Here is an 18,164-nt window from a genome sequence, read left to right on the forward strand (position 1 = left end):
TTTCTCTATCTTCAACATCATCATCTGACTTCATCGGAAACTATAGTTTAGAGTCAGAATACTTTTCTGAGTTCTAAGCTTTGATTCCCTCAATATGGCCTCACTTGATCTTGGGGAAGTTCTTTAGTTTCTTTGGGGCTCAGTTTTCTTAGTTCCTTCCTTTCTTTCAAGTTTATGTGGTGGGTATTTTGCCTGCATGTATATCTGTGTACTACCTGCATGCTTGATACCCAAGGAGGCCAGAAGAGAGGGTCAGATCCCCTGGAACTGGAGTTAAGGTCATGAGCCTCCATGTGGGTGCTGGGAATTTAACATGGATCATCTGGAATAGTAGCAAGTGCTTTTAACCACCTACCCACCTCTCCAGCCCCAAGGAGTCTCAGTCCCTTGGCCAGTCATAGTAGAGCCTGTTTTAATCCCAGCACTTGGGAGGCAAAGCCAGGCAGGTTGTTTGTTTGTTTGTTTGTTTTTAATTGTAGGCTAGCCAAGGCTACACAACAAGAGCCTATCTCTAGAATAAAAAACAACAACAACAACAACAAAAAACAAAACAAATAAAAGCCTTAAGAAAACTAAAGGCTGTCACCTAGCTACGCACTATAGCTATTAGATGGGTGAGCAAGCCTTTAGCAGCTGGAAAGATGGCTTAGCAGTCAAGAGCACTTGCTGCTCTTCCGGAGGACCTAAATTAGGATACTAACACCCTACTCGGGCAGATCACAACCACTTGTAACTCCAACTCTGGGGTTCCAATTCCCTCTTCTGACTACCTTGGGCGCCTGCACATATGTGGTGGGCACTCCAATGTTTTCTCATAAATATAAACAAAAATAAATTACTTTTTAAAACCGTGCCTGTGAGAAATACTGAGTTACTAGGTACTTAAAACTTTTTAAAATCCAACATTCTGAGACCTTATAGCAAGCATGTTGTCTTAAATTGCATGTATTTACATGAATCGAGATCTTTGGTTTACATGAAAGAGATGAGGGTGTAAGTAACTTACAGAGGAAGGGGAAGGAGGTTGTGGTGCAGTGTGAGGACAAGTTAATGCTTTCTTAAGGTACTTCATCTTTGAGTTTAGTTTTTTCTTTTATGTATCTAAACCTCTGTATAATGTATTCACAGCCTGAACACTTTCTAGTGATGAAAGGTGTGCATGACATGCTGCTGCTTGCACCAGTGCTTAGTGTGGAAATACAGTTACTTAAACTAGGCATGAGATGCTTTATAAGAAATTGGAACAGCTGAGAAACTTGAGGTTTTAGATGTTATGATGTAATTTTATTTCCAGCTGCTCTTTTACTTTATTTCCAAGATTTAGAGGGGGAAAATTCATTTTGAATCAGGGAACTAGGATTTTAGTTCCAGCCATCCTTGGGGACAAGATTGTTTGTAACACAGAAAGTCTATAGAAGAGACGAAGTTTTGGTTTTTTGGTGTTTTGTTGTTGTTGTTGTTTTGTATATTTTCTGCTTTCTTCCCTCCTAGAGATTGTTAAATGTGTTATGTGATATGTGTACATCTGTATTTTAGCTTAGTAGTCTCTAAGTTGAGGAATAAGTTAAAAAATCTGTGCTTCCTGAAGGATCCTTTATTTTTATTTCCTTTCTAAAAGCTAATGTATTTATTTTTGTTGACTAATCTTGGATTTTTGGTATGATGTTTTGTTGGCCCTTACAAGCAGTTTAGCCCTTTTCCTAATATATCCAAACACTATCCAGTGGGAAGAGTAGATGCTCATGGTTTTCTTTCCTGTTATAATTGATTCTCTGATTCTGATAGAGGTAACTGACATGCTGTAGAAGGTAAAGTCTTCATTCTTCAGTTTTCTGAGGAAAAGCATTGAACTTTTTAATTTGCTTTATGTTTACTGAGAAATCCTTGGGTTGGTTTAAGTTCACTGTGGCATTTCTTTTTTCTTTTTTTTTTTCTTTTTTTTTTAGTTTTGTTTTTAGTTTTTTTAAGACAGGGTTTCTCTGTGTATGTAGTCCTGGCTGTCCTAGATCTCACTCTGTGGACCAGCCTGGCCTCGAACACGCAGAGATCTGCCTGGCTGTGCCTATAGAGTGCTGAGATTAAAGGCATGCGCCACCACCGCCCGGCTCTCACTGTGGCATTTCTAAATAGTACTAAAAAGATTGTAGTCCTACATCCTCTGGGTTTTGATCAGGAGGGATTTTGTGACCTTTTACTTACATATCTTCAGAGTGATTTTGTAAAATTAAGTGTATTTTTTTAACTTAAAAAGAAATGAAGGCCGGGCGGTGGTGGCGCACGCCTTTAATCCCAGCACTCGGGAGGCAGAGCCAGGTGGATCTCTGTGAGTTCGAGGCCCGCCTGGGCTGCCAAGTGAGTTCCAGGAAAGGCGCAAAGCTACACAGAGAAACGCTGTCTCGAAAAACCAAAAAAAAAAATTTAAAAAAAAAAAAAATTAAAAAAAAAAAAAAAAGAAATGAAGAAATAATCTCTAGACTTAACAAAACTGAGAATTACTTTTTAACTGCAAGAGTTCAAATAATTACTACTTCTTTACATTAACCTATGATAGTTTCTGCTTCTGCTGGTCAGTTCCTGCCACATCACAGTGTCACTTCTTCCTGAAGTTTCAGCTGCTTAACCAGGTCCAGGCCAGAAATTAGTTATGGTATCCATGGTTACCTGGTTTATCATTTCTGCCTCTTTACCATTTTGTTTGTTTATACCTTGTGTTAGAGTAAGCTGAGTGATTAAAAAAAAGAAAAAAAAAACAAACTTTGTTGCACTAATTCCCATACAGTGCAATTCACCCTAAGTGTACAAATTCAATCATTTTTGTATTTTCAGGTTTTTATATAATCACAATAATTTTAGAAAATGTTTTTACTTATAAAGGAAATCTTGTCATCAGTTCTTTTTTGAGACAGTCTAACTCATGCAAGTCTCAAACTTGCTGTATATGGCTTGAACTCCTGAACTTCCTGGTCAACCCTCCACACCCAAGTGCTGGGATTACACAGCTTTGTGCCACCATACCAGCTATTGGTTTCTTCTTTTAGACTCATGAATCATGCTGCTGTGGATGGTCTCGAGCAAACTTTGGTGTGAACCTGTGTTCAGTTCTCTTGGGCATATACCTGGAAGTAGAAAGGTTGATTCATACCTAACTGGAGCTTTCCAAAGAGCTGGATTATTTTCTGTCCTCTCAGCTGTGTGTGAGGGTAGCAATCTTTCTGTCTTCTCACCAAGACTTGTTGTTTGCCTGTCTTTTGGTTGCTGCCGTTGTAATGAAAAAAGGTAATGTTTTATTTTGGTTTTGATTTGCATTTCCTTAGTGGCTCTTTTTAATTTTTAAAATGATGGAAGTTAGAAAAATTGTTTGAACTTGCATATCTCTTAAAACTCACAGTATCATATTTTCATTCATAATAAATAATTGCATTTATAATCCCATTTTGAAACATTTCAGGAGCATCAGCTGGACCTTAAGGCCTGTGTCCCAGGGATGCCTAGCATATACCACTAGTATTTGATTCTTGGGCTTCACTTTTTTGTGTGACTTTCGCTTCTTGTGCTCTCTTTCCTGATCTCTCACTGCGATGCCTTCTACAGTGACTGACTCAGTGTGGATGGCTAAATGAATGGCTGGAGTTTGGTTTGTGTTCATTATGCATTGTCACCTCCACACCTGTGGGCATCCCTATTCTCCTGTTAATGCTAACAACCTACTCAAAGGTAGAAAAACAATAGAGGCTTCAGCACTCAGAATACTTCCAAATTACAGTGTGCCCATCTGTTCATTGCACATTGTTTGAATTTTTATCATGTGTTTTTGGATTCTTTGTGTTGGCATGCATTTGTTCCTTTTTATCAGGAACATGAATCATAAATGCCTGGCAAATAAGACAGTTCATCACAATGGTTAGAATATTCATCATAAAGCATACTTCAAAATGGACTAGAGAATGCAAGTGACTTTTAAGGTTTTACAGATGATATCAAAGCCTGTGTCCATGAAATTTCAAAGGAACTATAGTCAACTTTAGCTCATGTAAATAAATACTGGCTAATATAGATGTGTGCTTGTAGTTATTTAGTGCCAGAAAAACAGAAAGGTTTAATAATATGTAAAAGCTATTTTATTGATATTAATATAACCTGTGAATAAAGCAGTTATTAACAAGTCTTCACATAACTACCTGAGGCCTTTCTCCAGTTTACTATAAAAACATTAATCTAGTTGGAAGTAGAACATGATAAAGAGTATTTTGAATAGTTGCTGAAATCTCCTAAAATATAGATTACACTGAGGGAATTTGATTTTTTTTATTAATTATCCAGATACAGCAGATTCAGAATTGATAATTTGGTTGCTCTGGTGCTCTGAGAAAAGAACACTTAATTTTCTAAATGGTATGCCTTAGATCTTAGAATGGTGACTTTGAAAATCAAAAATATCATTTTGAGCACTGAACCTGGGACATCTATCTTAGTAGGATTAGAAATACAAGTATGCCCCCCCCCAAAAAAAAAGAAAGAAAAGAAAAGAAAAAAAGAATAAGCCAGGCAGTGGTGGCACAGTCCTTTAATCCCAGCACTCAGGAGGCAGAGGCAGGCAGATCTCTGTGGGTTCTAGGTCATCCTGGTCTACAGAGTGAGTTCCAGGGCAGCCAGGGCTATATAGAGAAACCCTGTCTCAAAAAAACCAAAGGCGGGGGGGGGGGGGGGGGGGGGAGAAAAAAGAGAAAATACAAATGTGAAAGCAACTCTGTAGACAAAAATCAATAAAAGTTTCATTCTTGAATGAAACACTACTGTTAGGTTAATATCATTCCTCTTACTCAGATATCCTCTTATAGTCTAGAGGGCAGCTTTTATCTTCAGTGTTAATTTAATGTTACTTTATCATCTCTAGAAAAAAAATCCCATCATTGGAAGTGGCATACTCAAAAGGTTTTATGTTATTATTATTATTATTATTATTATTATTATTATTATTATTATTATTATTGGCATGCACCCATGTGGTTAGAGGAAAACTTGACAACCTGCAGTAGTTGGTCTCTCCCACTCAAGTCATCAGGCTTGGCGACAAATGCTTTCTCTGCTGAGCCATTTCTTGCCCTAGCTTGTTTTTTACATGATAATATTTCTAAGTTTAAAGAATACGTTTAAAGAACAAAGCCATTTGAGCTTAATTTTTATTCCCACTTGCCATTCTGTATTTTATTTCTTAAGATTTGCAGCATTTTTAGTAAGCTCTAAGTCTATGAGATGAAGCCACTGTCACCAGCATCTTAAATGCAATTCTGATCTTACACTAACACATATTTCTAGATACATTATTTTGAGCAGTATATGTTTAGATTTGTAATTAGTATGGCTTTATGAAGTCATAAATATATACCTATATAGTTTCTTGCCAATCTTGCATTCCATAATAATGAGAATTAAAGTGCTCTTCTGTTGCGTCTTGACCCTCAGGAGTGTTGTCCTGACCATCATGGTTTTCCTCCTCCTCGTCCTCCTCCTCCTCCTCATCTTGATATCTCCTGAAAACTTGAGTCTTCAGTAATATTGTTTCACCATTAGTGCTCCTTTGTTCACCATAATAAATACTGTGTATATGAGGGAAGCAGAAGAAGATGTATGAACTTATTGGTTCTTTCAGCTTATTTTGGTCCACACGAAGGTATGTTAAATGGTGCTGGTGTAGTAGATCAGTAGAAGGACACATCATTGTCACATTGATGTCTGAAAAATACAAATTAAAAATTCATCTTGCATATGATAGTCATAATTCCATGTTGGGTTTTGTTATATAAGATATAATTTTATAATAATACTTACAAATGGAGTTAGGTTTAATTATTTTATATTAATTAAAATAAAATGTAGTGAAACTTGAGTCTCATATCACCCAAATAAATATGAATTCATAGCCTTTACTGATTATATACTGATTATATAAGCAATATATAATTGCTTCTTAGTAGAAACAATATTATAAAAAAAAAGCAAAGGCAAAAAAAAAAAAAAAAAACACACAGCCCTACTACCCAGAGTCATATGTCTTTGGATGCTCTCTAATACTACTTGCTAATATTCAAGGTGGTAAAGTTGAGTAGAAAAGACTATAAAATTAACGGCATTCCCTTTCCCCAGGGTACTATCTGCCATTTCCTTAGCTGACTTCAAAGCAACCTTTTCAGCACTAGGTAAAGCATAGATTATTAATAACAACTCACTCTTTATAAAGAGTCAAAATACAATTCATCAGTCATTTTGGTTCATGTGCCTTAATCTCAGCATGAGGGAGGCAGAGCAGGCAAATATATCTGAGTTTGAGGACGAGCCTGATCTACATAGGAAGTTGCAGGGCAGCCAGAGCTACATGGAGAAACCCTGTCTCAACATTACAAACCCCCCCCTCGAAAAAAAAAAACCAGTCAAAATACCAGTCAAAAAAGAATCTTTTGTTCTTTAAAAAGTGCAAAATTGGGGTTGGGGATTTAGCTCAGTGGTAGAGCGCTTGCCTAGCAAGTGCAAGGCCCTGGGTTCGGTCCTCAGCCCTGAAATAAAAAGTAAATAAATAAAAATAAAAATAAAATAAAAAGTGCAAAATTTTGCGTACTTTCTATTTCATTATTTTGTAGGTACAGATGTTCCAAATTCCTTGGAATGTAGAATGCTTGCTTCAATTTATTGTGTCCAACGTTGAGTTCTATAAGGTTGGAAAGATTAAATATATCATATGGAATGTCTTTCAGTTTGTTGTGTGATATTCTTAGAGCATGAAGTTTTGGAAGTTTGTCAAAATAATTGTCTGGTATAGATGAAATTGAATTATTTTCTAGAGATAGATACATAAGTGAAGAAGGCAATCCGGGAGGCATTGATTCTAATCTGTTATTACATAGGTTGAGCTGCATTAGTTTTTCCAGTTTGGAAAGGTTCTTTTCTTTTAACATTGAATCAGAAAGATGATTATAGCAGAGATCAAGCATAGTCAAGTTTACCAGCCCATTCATGGCATTTGTTTGAAGTGTGGAGATTTCATTATAACCAAGAAGGAGTCTTTCCAGAGATGTAGGAAGAGGAAATGGAAATTCTTCTAAGTTGTTGTGCTCTAGATGAAGTTGTTGTAGATTTGAAAGTTTAGCAAACACACCATAGTCAATCTTTTGAGATTTAATTTTGTTGTGGCTGAGGTTAATTTCTTTAAGATGAGTTGCATTGATGAATGAATTTGCAGTCACAGCCTCAATGTCATTGAACTGAAGGTTGAGTTGCTGAATGTGCATTGGAATATTTGGGATAGTCTTGAGTTTACGATTGTCACAATACATTGATGTTGGAAAGTTAATTGGACAGAAGCATTCCTTAGCACAGCCTAAAGTATTCTGATAAAAAGGCACTCCATATTCAACATTTTGATGAAATTGAAATTCTGGCTCATAATCCTCACTTGGTTCTTGGTCATACTCCTCATCCCATTGGTAAGCTTCGTATTGGCAATATACTCTAACTCCAAAACAGAAGAAAAGAACATATATTGGACTTAAAAAGCCCATGTTCTTATTTTGTCCTATTGCAAAGAGAAAAGTGATTAATACTCAGAATAATTCTCATATAAATTGACATATATAAGATTTATTATACTTGTGTGCCTATGTATAACAGAATATTCAGGAAGCATGAGCAAAGCTCAAATCAAAATTTAATGTTTAAGTACCTGTGAAGTAAAATTTAGAATCACATGTTGTATTGAACAAAGTCAGAAGTGTGCTGTTCTGGACTTTTTACTAAGTAGTCACTAGTTTTTATTTGTTTTCTTTTTATAGACCAGATTCCCTTTGTAGCCCTTACTGGCTAGAACTTACAATGAAAACCAAGCTGGCTTTGAATTACAGGCAATCTTTCTGCCTCTGCCTTCCAGGTGCTGAGATTACATGTGTTAAGCACAACACTCTCTACAGTCATTATCTTCTAAAAGAATCTTAGTTGTCTTGTTTTCTAGACTGTAGATTTGTAATGATAGTATGACATCACCCAACCACACTCTCGTATTCCCTCCACTGTAAATGCTGGGCATTCTTGCCAACCATCCTGTCTGTAGTGATGGTTGCTACCTCTGTGAACAGTTAAAGAGCTTTGCCTATTACAAATTTTTATTAAACCAAAGTCTTGTTCCCTACTACTTCTGTTACTGAAATCTTTCCTTGTCCTTTAAAAGAACATTCTTTTTTATGTGGCAGCTTATTTAGAAAACACTATCATATTTTTTTCTTGCAGTTTTCTGTCTATCTACACCTTCAAATTTTCTTCTTGGACCAGTTTCTCAAATCTTAATTATTTTGTCTCCAATTTGTTCAGTAAATCTAAAAAGGCTCAAGTGTACACGATATTTATATCCTGCAAAGTTTCAGTTTCCATTAGATTAATATTTTCATGTTTCCTTCCTGGCTCCCTTTTTTCACTGCTTTTTTCTTCTCTATCTCCCTCCCTCCCTCCCTCCCTTCCTTCTTCCTGAGACAAGATTGGCCTCAAGCTTTCTATTTAAGTGAGGCTGGCCTTAAACTCATGATCCTCTTGTCTCTCCTTCCCAGGTCCAGAGACTACAAGGAGCATTACCATATCTGGCTTTGAATTATATTTTTGAGTTAAGGCCTGGTTGTACAGATACTAAAATGACATTATAGTGCATTTTAAGGATGTTGTATTGAGTTGGATTATGGCTTCACAGATAACTTATTTCTGCTGAAACTTGAAGAAGGATGGAGTATGTTCTAAACAAGGAGCCTGAAAACTTGAATTTCATTTCTGTCATTTAACAATTCTGCCTCTTGCTTTATTAATAAAATAAGAATTGCAGTTGCTGGGCATGTGCACATGCCTATAATCAATCCCACCTGCTCAGGGGCAGATCAGGGGTGTGTGTGTGTGTGTGTGTGTGTGTGTGTGTGTGTGTGTGTGTGTGTATGTGTGTGTATACATGTGAAGAAGAAAACTTCAGGTGTCATTTATCTGGCATCATCTACCTTTTAATTTTTTAAGACAAGAGTCTCTTAGTATGTAGGCTAGCTGGCTGGCCAGTGAGTCACAGGGACTGCCCATCTCTGCCTCTCAGATGCTAGGATTACAAGTGTGGTCACCACACCTGGTTTTATTTATTTATTTATTTTTAACATGGGTTCCATGGAACCAACTCAGAACTCAGCTCCTCCTGCTTGCAAGGATTTGCTGACGGAGCTCTCTCCCTAGCCCCATGTCTTGGCTGCTTACCTTGTGTCTTGTCTTAGTCTTCCTGCTTATGTCACCTAGAAGATAAACTCTCACTTCTTTTTTTGAGACAGGGTCTCACTGTGTTACTAGGATGGTCTCCAACTCCTAAGTTCAAATAGTCCTTACTACCTCAGTCTCCCAAGTTAGGATCACATGACATATTCATGTAAGAGATCTTGGCAAATTGAAAACTGCTGTCCAGTTGAAATGAGCATTATTTAGGAAAATGTTAAAGGAAAAAAAATGTATCTTTTTTCCTGAGACCTTTGTTCTCCACCCTTCTCATCAGGGATTTTATGAATGAGTGAACGAACGAATGCCCCAACATCACTGTGTTAATAAAATCATTTACAGTTATTCCTCTAGAATGATACCTCCTGTTTTTCAGCATTGGTGTAACTGAGAAAATAGTTACATCAATCATTTCTCTGACAGAGCTCCATTTGCTCCTTTTTCTCCCATGATTTTGACTTGGTTCTTCCTTTGAACTCATGTCCTAAGCCTGCTAAATTAGCAGTGTCATATTCTGAATTTTGAACATCCTGTACTCTGACCATATCTTCAGGTAGTACCTCCAACTATAAATAGTTACTGAGTTTCAGAGGAGTCGATTGTGTGTTGACGGTACTGATTTTTACTGCCTCCACCCATACTTCCTTACAGTCTAAGTTCCCTCTACTGGGATGCTACAGTTCACTGTTCTCATTACTCCTTTGCACAGTCCCTGAACTTTCTGAGTTCTTTACATGTGGCAAATGGCAATTTCCTCCCTACACTCATTCTGACTCACATAGCTGACTATGAAGGAGGAAAAAGAAAACCAGGCTGACTGGGCTCATTCTTAGTTCTTGGCTACAACTTCAAGTATGGCGAAGCTGCATTTCCTTAGTCCACCCACTTTCTCTCTTGCCAAGTGCAAGGTTTTTGTTTTGTTTTGTTTCCTTATTTTCTCAGGGCTGTAAAACATCATTTCCCGTCATTCTTTTTGGATGATGACCTTACTTTTTTTAAAGGGGGTGGGGTCAATAATTATTTGTACTTGCACATTATGTTTATCCTTATCTATAAGAAAGTGCCGTGTACGGCCATACCACCCTGAACGCGCCCGATCTCGTCTGATCTCAGAAGCTAAGCAGGGTTGGGCTTGGTTAGTACTTGGATGGGAGACTGCTTGGGAATACCGGGTGCTGTAGGCTTAAAAAAAAAGAAAGAAAGTGCCAAAATTGAAATGCTTTCATCTCTTTAGTAATATGTGATTTAGCAACATTTTAGAATTAGAATCTGTTGCTCAGCACTTGTGAGAAATTGGAATAAAAGGATATCCTGATAATACTCTTATCAGATACTTCATGGCAGCCAGTCTTAGGATCAAAACCTCCTAACAAACAAGGGCCTCTGAAGATAAGAAGATTCCTCATGTTGTTGCCTGGTCTTTGTGAACACTTTAGAAGGTTTCCCTGTACAGCAACTTTTAGTCTGAAATCCTGTCATTTGTTAGTCTTGCTCTGGTCCCCGCTGATACTTCTCCCTGTGAGTGATTTTACCCAATGAATCTCATCTTAGCCATTTGCTAAGTAACAAATTTTGTTACTTTTGTTTCCATATTGTACAGTTGATGGCTTATTCCCTATAGTATAACTCAGAACATCACAGTAACTCACTGTCAACCGTCTCATTTCCCAGTCTCTAGTTTTTAACAAAGCCTAAGTGCAGTGCATTGGTTCTAAGTCGTCAGAGATCTGTGGAATGATGATGTACTTAATATATTTTGTTAAGATTATATCTTGTTAATAATGCTTCTCTTTGTTAACGTTGATTTCTGTAGGCATTTCACCATGGTGGTTTCTTTAGATGAAAAAAAGTTAGAGAATTGGCTATGATCTTTTGTATTTATTTCTCTATAACAATATGTGATACTTCTCACTTATAATATATTATCTATTAGACAAATGGCAGGTGAAGAGGAAAATTTAAAGCAGAGCAACAATGTAAACTTTAAGAAATTATCTATTAATGTGAATTTTGCATATAAGACAATAAGAGTGTCTTTTTCATAACATTTCTCTTACTTAAAGAAAAGCATTCGTGTTTTTTAACCAATGTAGGCCTTAATCTAAATTAATAAAATTGAAGTATAATTTACTTAGTTCTGGAAACTTAAAGCATCATAGCATTTTACTATAATAAATAATTATTTAAACATGAGTTTTTCTAAGACAACTTTAAATTTAATTCTGTAAAATCTTTTGCTATTAAAAAAGCATATCAGTTATTTTTAGCCATAATACACTTAAATCTTTGAGAATGATACAAATGAAAACAAAAATACTCTAGATCAGTATTTGTCCCATAGAGAAATTTTGAACAAATACACTCCTTCCCTACAACTATATTCACCATCACTACTCGGATTTATGGCTCAAAAGTATTAGCATTTTTTTTTGTCATTTAAAATTAAGAGTAGAAAATCAGATCCAAGAAACTAAAGAGAGATTTGATTCCTTTAACCCAACAATCTTTCCCTTTGGCCAAAATTTATAAAGAAAGAATCTAAACAAATATTGTTTGTTGAATAATTTTAAATGAGAAATTTAAACTCATCTTACTAATCTTTTTGCCTGAAAATTTTGCCTAATCAAAATTTTAATTTTTTTACTAGATTTTGCTTCCCCAGATTGTGCCTTTATGATAGCTGCAGTCTACTTTACTATTAAACAAATACAATCTACTTTTATAACAGTAGGCATACATTCTTTAAGAGTTCAGAATTATTTTATCATCATACCTGTTGAAATTGCTTTAGTTTCAGGGATTGATGAATTGGCAAATCCTTTAACTCAATCAGAAATGCCTAAATTCTCTAACGGAGTTTCTTAAAAACTCCACAGTAACTCTGAGTCCAGACAGGGCTGTCCATTGAATTACTGTAGCAATTTAAGCAAATACAATCTGCTTGGAAAACAGTTGGGTTGAATTAAAATTTTGTACTTCTTTTCATTATACAAAACTTTGTGGATTCAAATTAAGATATTTGTGCTCTTGGTCATATTTATGTGGCTAACTTCTTTCTTTACTTCTTAATTTTGGTTTGAGGTGTGGCAAGAATTTCCTCTAATATGAAAGGCAAACAAGACTAAATGAAACAGCATGTACTGATTACTGTTTTTATTTTCATTTTTATGCCAAAGAATTCTTCAGATTAAAGTCCACTCTGACCTGGAGCCCAGTGTCTCAGCAATTTAAGGTGGAATTCAGAATTGTATCTGGTTCCTGGGTTGACAGAGGCTTGTATTCACGTCAGTGCTTCCCTTTTTGAAGCTAGGAGTCAGAATTGGAAACATACAGTACTTCACATCTAGTTTACTTTGAAAATGCAGTAGATTACATTGGTTTCACAGGTTAAAGACACAACTTTTTCATTAAAATAGGCTACCAATAACTTTTAAAAGAGAAATGAATTGGTTATAGAAGTTAAAGTGTTGCACTATGCAGCTATATCTCTAATTTGCTTTTTTCCTCAGTACACAAAGTCATTTTATAGTGCATTTGTCTTTCAGTGGGATAGAATGAAAAGGCTCTATTGCCCAATAACTTCTACTTCATTTTGTGGATTTAGAAACTTTCCCGTTGCTGAGGGACCCTCCTTAAGAATTCCAGCCAGCAAGCTTGCTTGCTGCAGGAGAAAATTTTCTGCTAATGTTTTCATAGTTAAACATTGAGTTAGCTGTGTCTCCTGGAGTTAGATGTTGAGTTTTTTGGAAGGAGATTCTTGAGAAGTTCTTTTTTTGGTTCTTCAAAATAATGTTTTCTATTAAACTTTATAAGGAACTTACAGAATTTATTTTTATATTTCAGATTTGAGAAATGTATACAGTGTTTCAAGGATGCTTTGGCAGTATTGTAAACATCTAGTCTATTACTTGAGACATTGGTATGTGAAATGTGGCAGACCACACTTGGGCCAAGATTCCGTTTTGTTACCAATCTTTTCCATATGTTTCCTATTACTGTCTTTTTTCTTAAACCTCAGGCTTTTATACTCAGGAAAAGAGCAAATTTGTATGTTTTTTTTTCTCAAACATTCTTTGAGTCCCCTTCATAGTTCTTTTAACTAATTAATTTAAAACCAACCATTTAATTTTTAAATGTAACTCTTTATTAACTGTGTGATTTGGTCTTAAAATAGTGATTATATTGTTCCTGTTTCCAGATTAGGTGGAAGAATATTTGTCACTAGATAGCTAGAGCACATTAAAACAAAACAAAGAAGTCTAGAAGCTGGGCATGGTGACACTTACCTTTAATCCTGGCACTTGGGAGGCAGAGGCAGGCAGATCTCTGAGTTTGAGGCCAGCCTGGTGTACAGGACAGCCAAGACTACACAGAAACAAAAGTATTTCTAGAACATTTAAACTAGCTTAGCAGTATATAGGAAGTTTCAGTTGGCAGTAGTTGAAAATTAAGGAGATGCTGGGCAGTGGTGGCATATGCCTTTAATCCCAGCACTCAGGAGGCAGAGGCAGGCAGATTTCTGTGAGTTCGAGGCCAACCTGGTCTACAAAGCAAGTTCCAGGACAGCCAGGACTGTTACATAGAGCAACCCTGTCTTGGGGGGGGGGAAAAAGGTAATGGTTAGGGTAGGTGATAGTTTATTATCACTGATTTGGTTAAGTGGCTTAGTTGTAGCAATTGTGGAGAGAAGTCATATGAATTGTTAAAATAATCTAATTTACATGCTAGGCTTATGAGTTTGTTGAAGCAGACACAGCATCTCAAAGCTGAACAACATACTAGTGCTGGCTAGAAAAAGCCCTCCTGATTCAGCCTAATTAATATAATAGGCAAAAGAAGTTTTCATTTATTTGTTCATTGTTCAGCTCTTTAAAAAAAATTGAACACCTACTTTGTGTAAAGTGATTTAAAGCTGAGGACTCAATAGTGAAAATCTTATTGTCATAGAAGAGGAAAATAGAATATAAAAGTTTATTGAGTGGTACAGAGTATAGCAGAGAATAAACCAAGGTGAAGGATAAAAATGAGTAAGGCAAACTGGCAGTTCTGTTACTGCTGTATGTGAGCTGGGCAGTACGCTCTGGTGAATGGTTACGCTCTGGTGAATGGTAGGAGCCAAGTCCTGCACTGTTGAAATAAGACATTAAAGGTAAGCAAGGGCATTTGCTAAGAGGGATTGATGTGGCGATGGGTTAGAGTATGACACAACAGTGAAAACTCATATTTAGGTAAATGTGAATACAGATGACTATACACAGTGATTTTTTTTTATAGATATGTGTATATACATAGGTTAGAATACATGTGTACATGGCCTTGCTTTGAAGCTGCCAGGACATACAATCAAAGATATTTTTGTAGCAATAAGCTGGTAACCAGATCTTAGTTTCTGGCACCATTCATCTAGAAGAATTGAGGCAGGGAAAGTAAGTATAAGATGGACCTGGAACACTGAGAAGTACCAGAAAGAAAAGCTCTTTACGAGGAGAGGGATCTGGGAAGATCTGTGCCTGCATCTCAGTTTTGCTAGGAACCTAAAACTGCTCTTAAAAAAAAAAGAAAGAAAGAAAAAAGAAAAGAAAAAGGTAGTGGAAGGATGCAAATACTGTTTTAGATAATGTATATTTAGTTCTTGAATAGTTCTGAATGTTGTATGAAAGTAAGCCAAGTCAGTATCAGAAAAGAGGAACTAATATGGCACAAGCTAAGCATACAGATCAAGAGTACAGGAGGTGTCTTCGGAGGGGTAGCCAGCACTGGCATCTTAGATGTGTACTTGGAAGGACACCTTCCAATGCTCTAAATGGAATCATAGGATTTTGTTTGTTTTAAAAACAAAAATCTTGCCATTTTGTCTAGACTAGCTTCAAACCCTAGGGTGCAAGCAATCCTCTTGCCACAGTTTCTTTAGTAGCTGGAACTACACATACCACTTCACTGACTTGGAATCATGATTGCAGAGCAAATACAATGCTTGATAAATGAGCTCTTTCATTTGGGTAGCCCTGTAGTATTCCATACACTAAGTACCACGTTTTGCTCAGCAGACATGACTCACTACTTACTATATGTATCTACCCCAGCAGGGCTCTGAGGAACAAACATGTTCATAAGCTTTCTTTTCCATCAAAATTTACTTTTTCTGTAAGTAGTTCCTCTACCCTAGCCTCATATTCACTTACATAAGGCAGAAACTTGGGAATTCTCCAAATTAGGGCCCTCCAAATTGTACAGTCTAGCACCATTAGAGTCAGTAGAGCTGATGGTTAAAATTCTTGGGTCTGAAGATCACTTACACCCTAAATCTGGGAAGACAAATTCCCTGAGCAAATCCGAGAACTTACAACAAGTGCTTCAATTGTTAGGAAATCCCAGCAACCTCTAACCTAAGTGCTTCTCTTCCTTCACTCCCAGATTGGATGTGTAGGGAAGTCCTTTACATTCCACTTCTGAATATCTTCTGGCCTATCCATGTTTTGGTACTATATCCACTTATTCTCAGGAGGGCCTTGACTGGTCTCTAGCCACACATTTTCTTCTCCAACCTTTTTCTCCCTTCTTATTTTATACAAAACCGTTGTTTTTTTGTTCTTTGAGAATTTCATATAATGTATTTTGAATCATATTCACTCCCAACTTTTTTCCCTAATGCCCCCCAAATCTACTTCACCCCCCTACACCCCTCCCCGCAACTTTGTGTCCTCTCTCTTCCCCCTGCCCTTCAATAACCTACCAGCTCCAGTTTGTGCCGTCCTTATGCTTTGGGCTGTGAGACCATCTACCAGAGTATGGTTAATATACTGGGCTCCACATCCTTAAAACTGACTCTTTCCCAGAAGTTTTCAGGTGTGTATTGGTTCTCAGTTAGGGGTTCTCATGAACCCCTTCCCATTCAGTACTAGAATTTTGACTGGAAAAATTAGAATAACTATATACAGTTGTCTTTGACCTCCTATAGAAGATGGGAATACTATCTTATTTTCTTCCAAGTAAATTAAAGAGTTATTACATTTTTCTTTGGTTTATCAGTATTTTAAGTGACCAGCAGAATGACTCATTAATGGGATGGGTAGTAAGGAACCTACTCTCAATAGAACATGGCCGGAACTTCCTGAGCTGGGAAGCTGCCTTCTTGGCAGATAAAGCAGCCTAGACAACAACTTAATCATGTGGTATTGAAGCAAATTTTGATTATTTAAGTTTTCTGTATAAGAAATTCAATGACATCTTGCCTTATTTTGTAAGTCAGAAATTTAGATAGAGGGTGAGTGGAACTCAATGTCTGGACTACAATGTCCTTTGCACAAATCAGAGATTGGAGTCCAGTGTTTATAGTATTAAATATGAATATGTTTACATAAAAATTCAACAATAAAAATATATTCAATGAAGACAGCCCTTTGAAGTGCTACTGATGAGAAAGGAGCTTCCTGTGCTAAGAGTATTCTCTTCTTTATATATCAATTATATGGTGGTTTTAGTTATTAAGCTATAATGTACTTATTAAGGCAGTGTGGAATGATGAAAAAAATAAAAGGAACCACGCCCACCCCAGAATTGGTTTACATTTCTTGCTGACTGAGGTTCAAGAATTTCAGCACAACTCACAGAATAAAACTGCTTGCCTTGATAGAGACCCTAATTCTTTTTTGAGAGGTATCTTTTTTTGTTTTGTTTTGTTTTGTTTTTTGTTTTTTATTTTTCAAAACAGGGTTTCTCTGTGTAGCTTTGCGCCTTTCCTGGAACTCGCTCTGTAGACCAGGCTGGCCTCGAACTCACAGAGATCCACCTGCCTCTGCCTCCCGAGTGCTGGGATTAAAGGCGTGCACTACCACCGGCCGGCTCTGAGAGGTATCTAAGGCAAGATTGTTAGAACAGTTGATGAGCCACTGTTAAGGCCTGAAGCTTTTATGACCTTTGAGTTTGAGCCTATCAACATTCCTTTCTCCACAAACTTAAAAATGTGCAATGCAAAAAAAAAAAAAAAAAAAAAAAAGAAAGAAAGAAAGAAAGAAAGAAAAGAGAAAAAGAAAAAAAGAGAAAAAATGATATCAGCCCAGGCTAGCCTCAAACTCCCTGTGTAGCCAAGAATAATTTTGAAATCCTGCTCTTGCCTATACCTCTCAAGTGGCCCAGCTGGAGATTCATTAAGATAAGAAAAATAAGTAAACCAGATTGTTGTAGAATATTATTTTAAGGTTTTTACTTTTGTTTATGTTACATTTATTTAACTCTGTGAAGCTGTGTTACTGTGCCTGTCTAAAACACCTGATGGTCTAATAAAGAACTGAACGGCCAATAGCAAGGCAGGAGAAAGGATAGGTGGGGCTGGCAGGTGGAGGGAATATATGGAAGGAGAAATCTGGGAGGAGAGAAAGAAGTAGCCAGAGAAGGAGGAGGACTTCAGGGGCTAGCCACCCGGCTACACAGCAGGCCACAGAGTAAGAGTAAGATTTACAGAAGTTAAGAGGATGGGAAAAGCCCAGAGGCAAAAGATGTTAAGGAAAGCTGGCAAGAAACCAAGCTAAGGCTGGACATTTAAAATTAAGAATAAACCTCTGTGTGTGATTTATTTGGGAGCTGGGTGGTGGGCCCTCAAAAGAGCCAAAACAACCAACAACATCAGCTCATATTTTTTACTTAATTTTTTTAAACTTCGCTTAATCTTTGAATCTTGTTATAAATTATGTCTACTTATGCATTTTAACTACAAAGCTATAAAAACATATATGTAACTATTATGACCTTCCACATTCCATAAACCCCAACTTTGCTTCATCCTGAATCCCTTTTCTGCAGTGTAAATCAAGATCCTAGCCAAGCCTTAGTGGAGGCCCCTAAGCGAGGAGCTCCTTCCTTACTCAGCAGTATCTGGCCATGTCCCCTGC

The 18,164-nt window shown here is 36.8% G+C and overlaps 2 protein-coding genes and 1 non-coding gene across 3 annotated transcripts in view; 2 read left to right on the forward strand and 1 right to left on the reverse strand.

Annotated features, from left to right (window-relative positions):
• The window catches only part of Cenpp (centromere protein P), a 207,859-nt gene that overhangs the window by 63,980 nt on the left and 125,715 nt on the right, over positions 1–18,164 (forward strand). The gene's annotated exons all lie outside the window — the stretch shown is intronic.
• Omd (osteomodulin) lies at positions 5,335–7,553 on the reverse strand. The gene is made up of 2 exons (XM_059262973.1): positions 6,614–7,553; positions 5,335–5,733 (listed from the first exon to the last, which is right to left on the reverse strand). Exons 1-2 carry the CDS (start codon positions 7,551–7,553, stop codon positions 5,387–5,389), a joined length of 1,287 nt encoding a protein of 428 aa, XP_059118956.1. The 3' UTR covers positions 5,335–5,386.
• LOC131912116 (5S ribosomal RNA) lies at positions 10,342–10,460 on the forward strand. The gene has a single exon (XR_009379528.1). It is a non-coding gene; the product is annotated as a 5S ribosomal RNA (ribosomal RNA).

This window comes from Peromyscus eremicus, chromosome 5 (assembly GCF_949786415.1).
Source record: "Peromyscus eremicus chromosome 5, PerEre_H2_v1, whole genome shotgun sequence".
Taxonomy (NCBI): Eukaryota; Metazoa; Chordata; class Mammalia; order Rodentia; family Cricetidae; genus Peromyscus; species Peromyscus eremicus.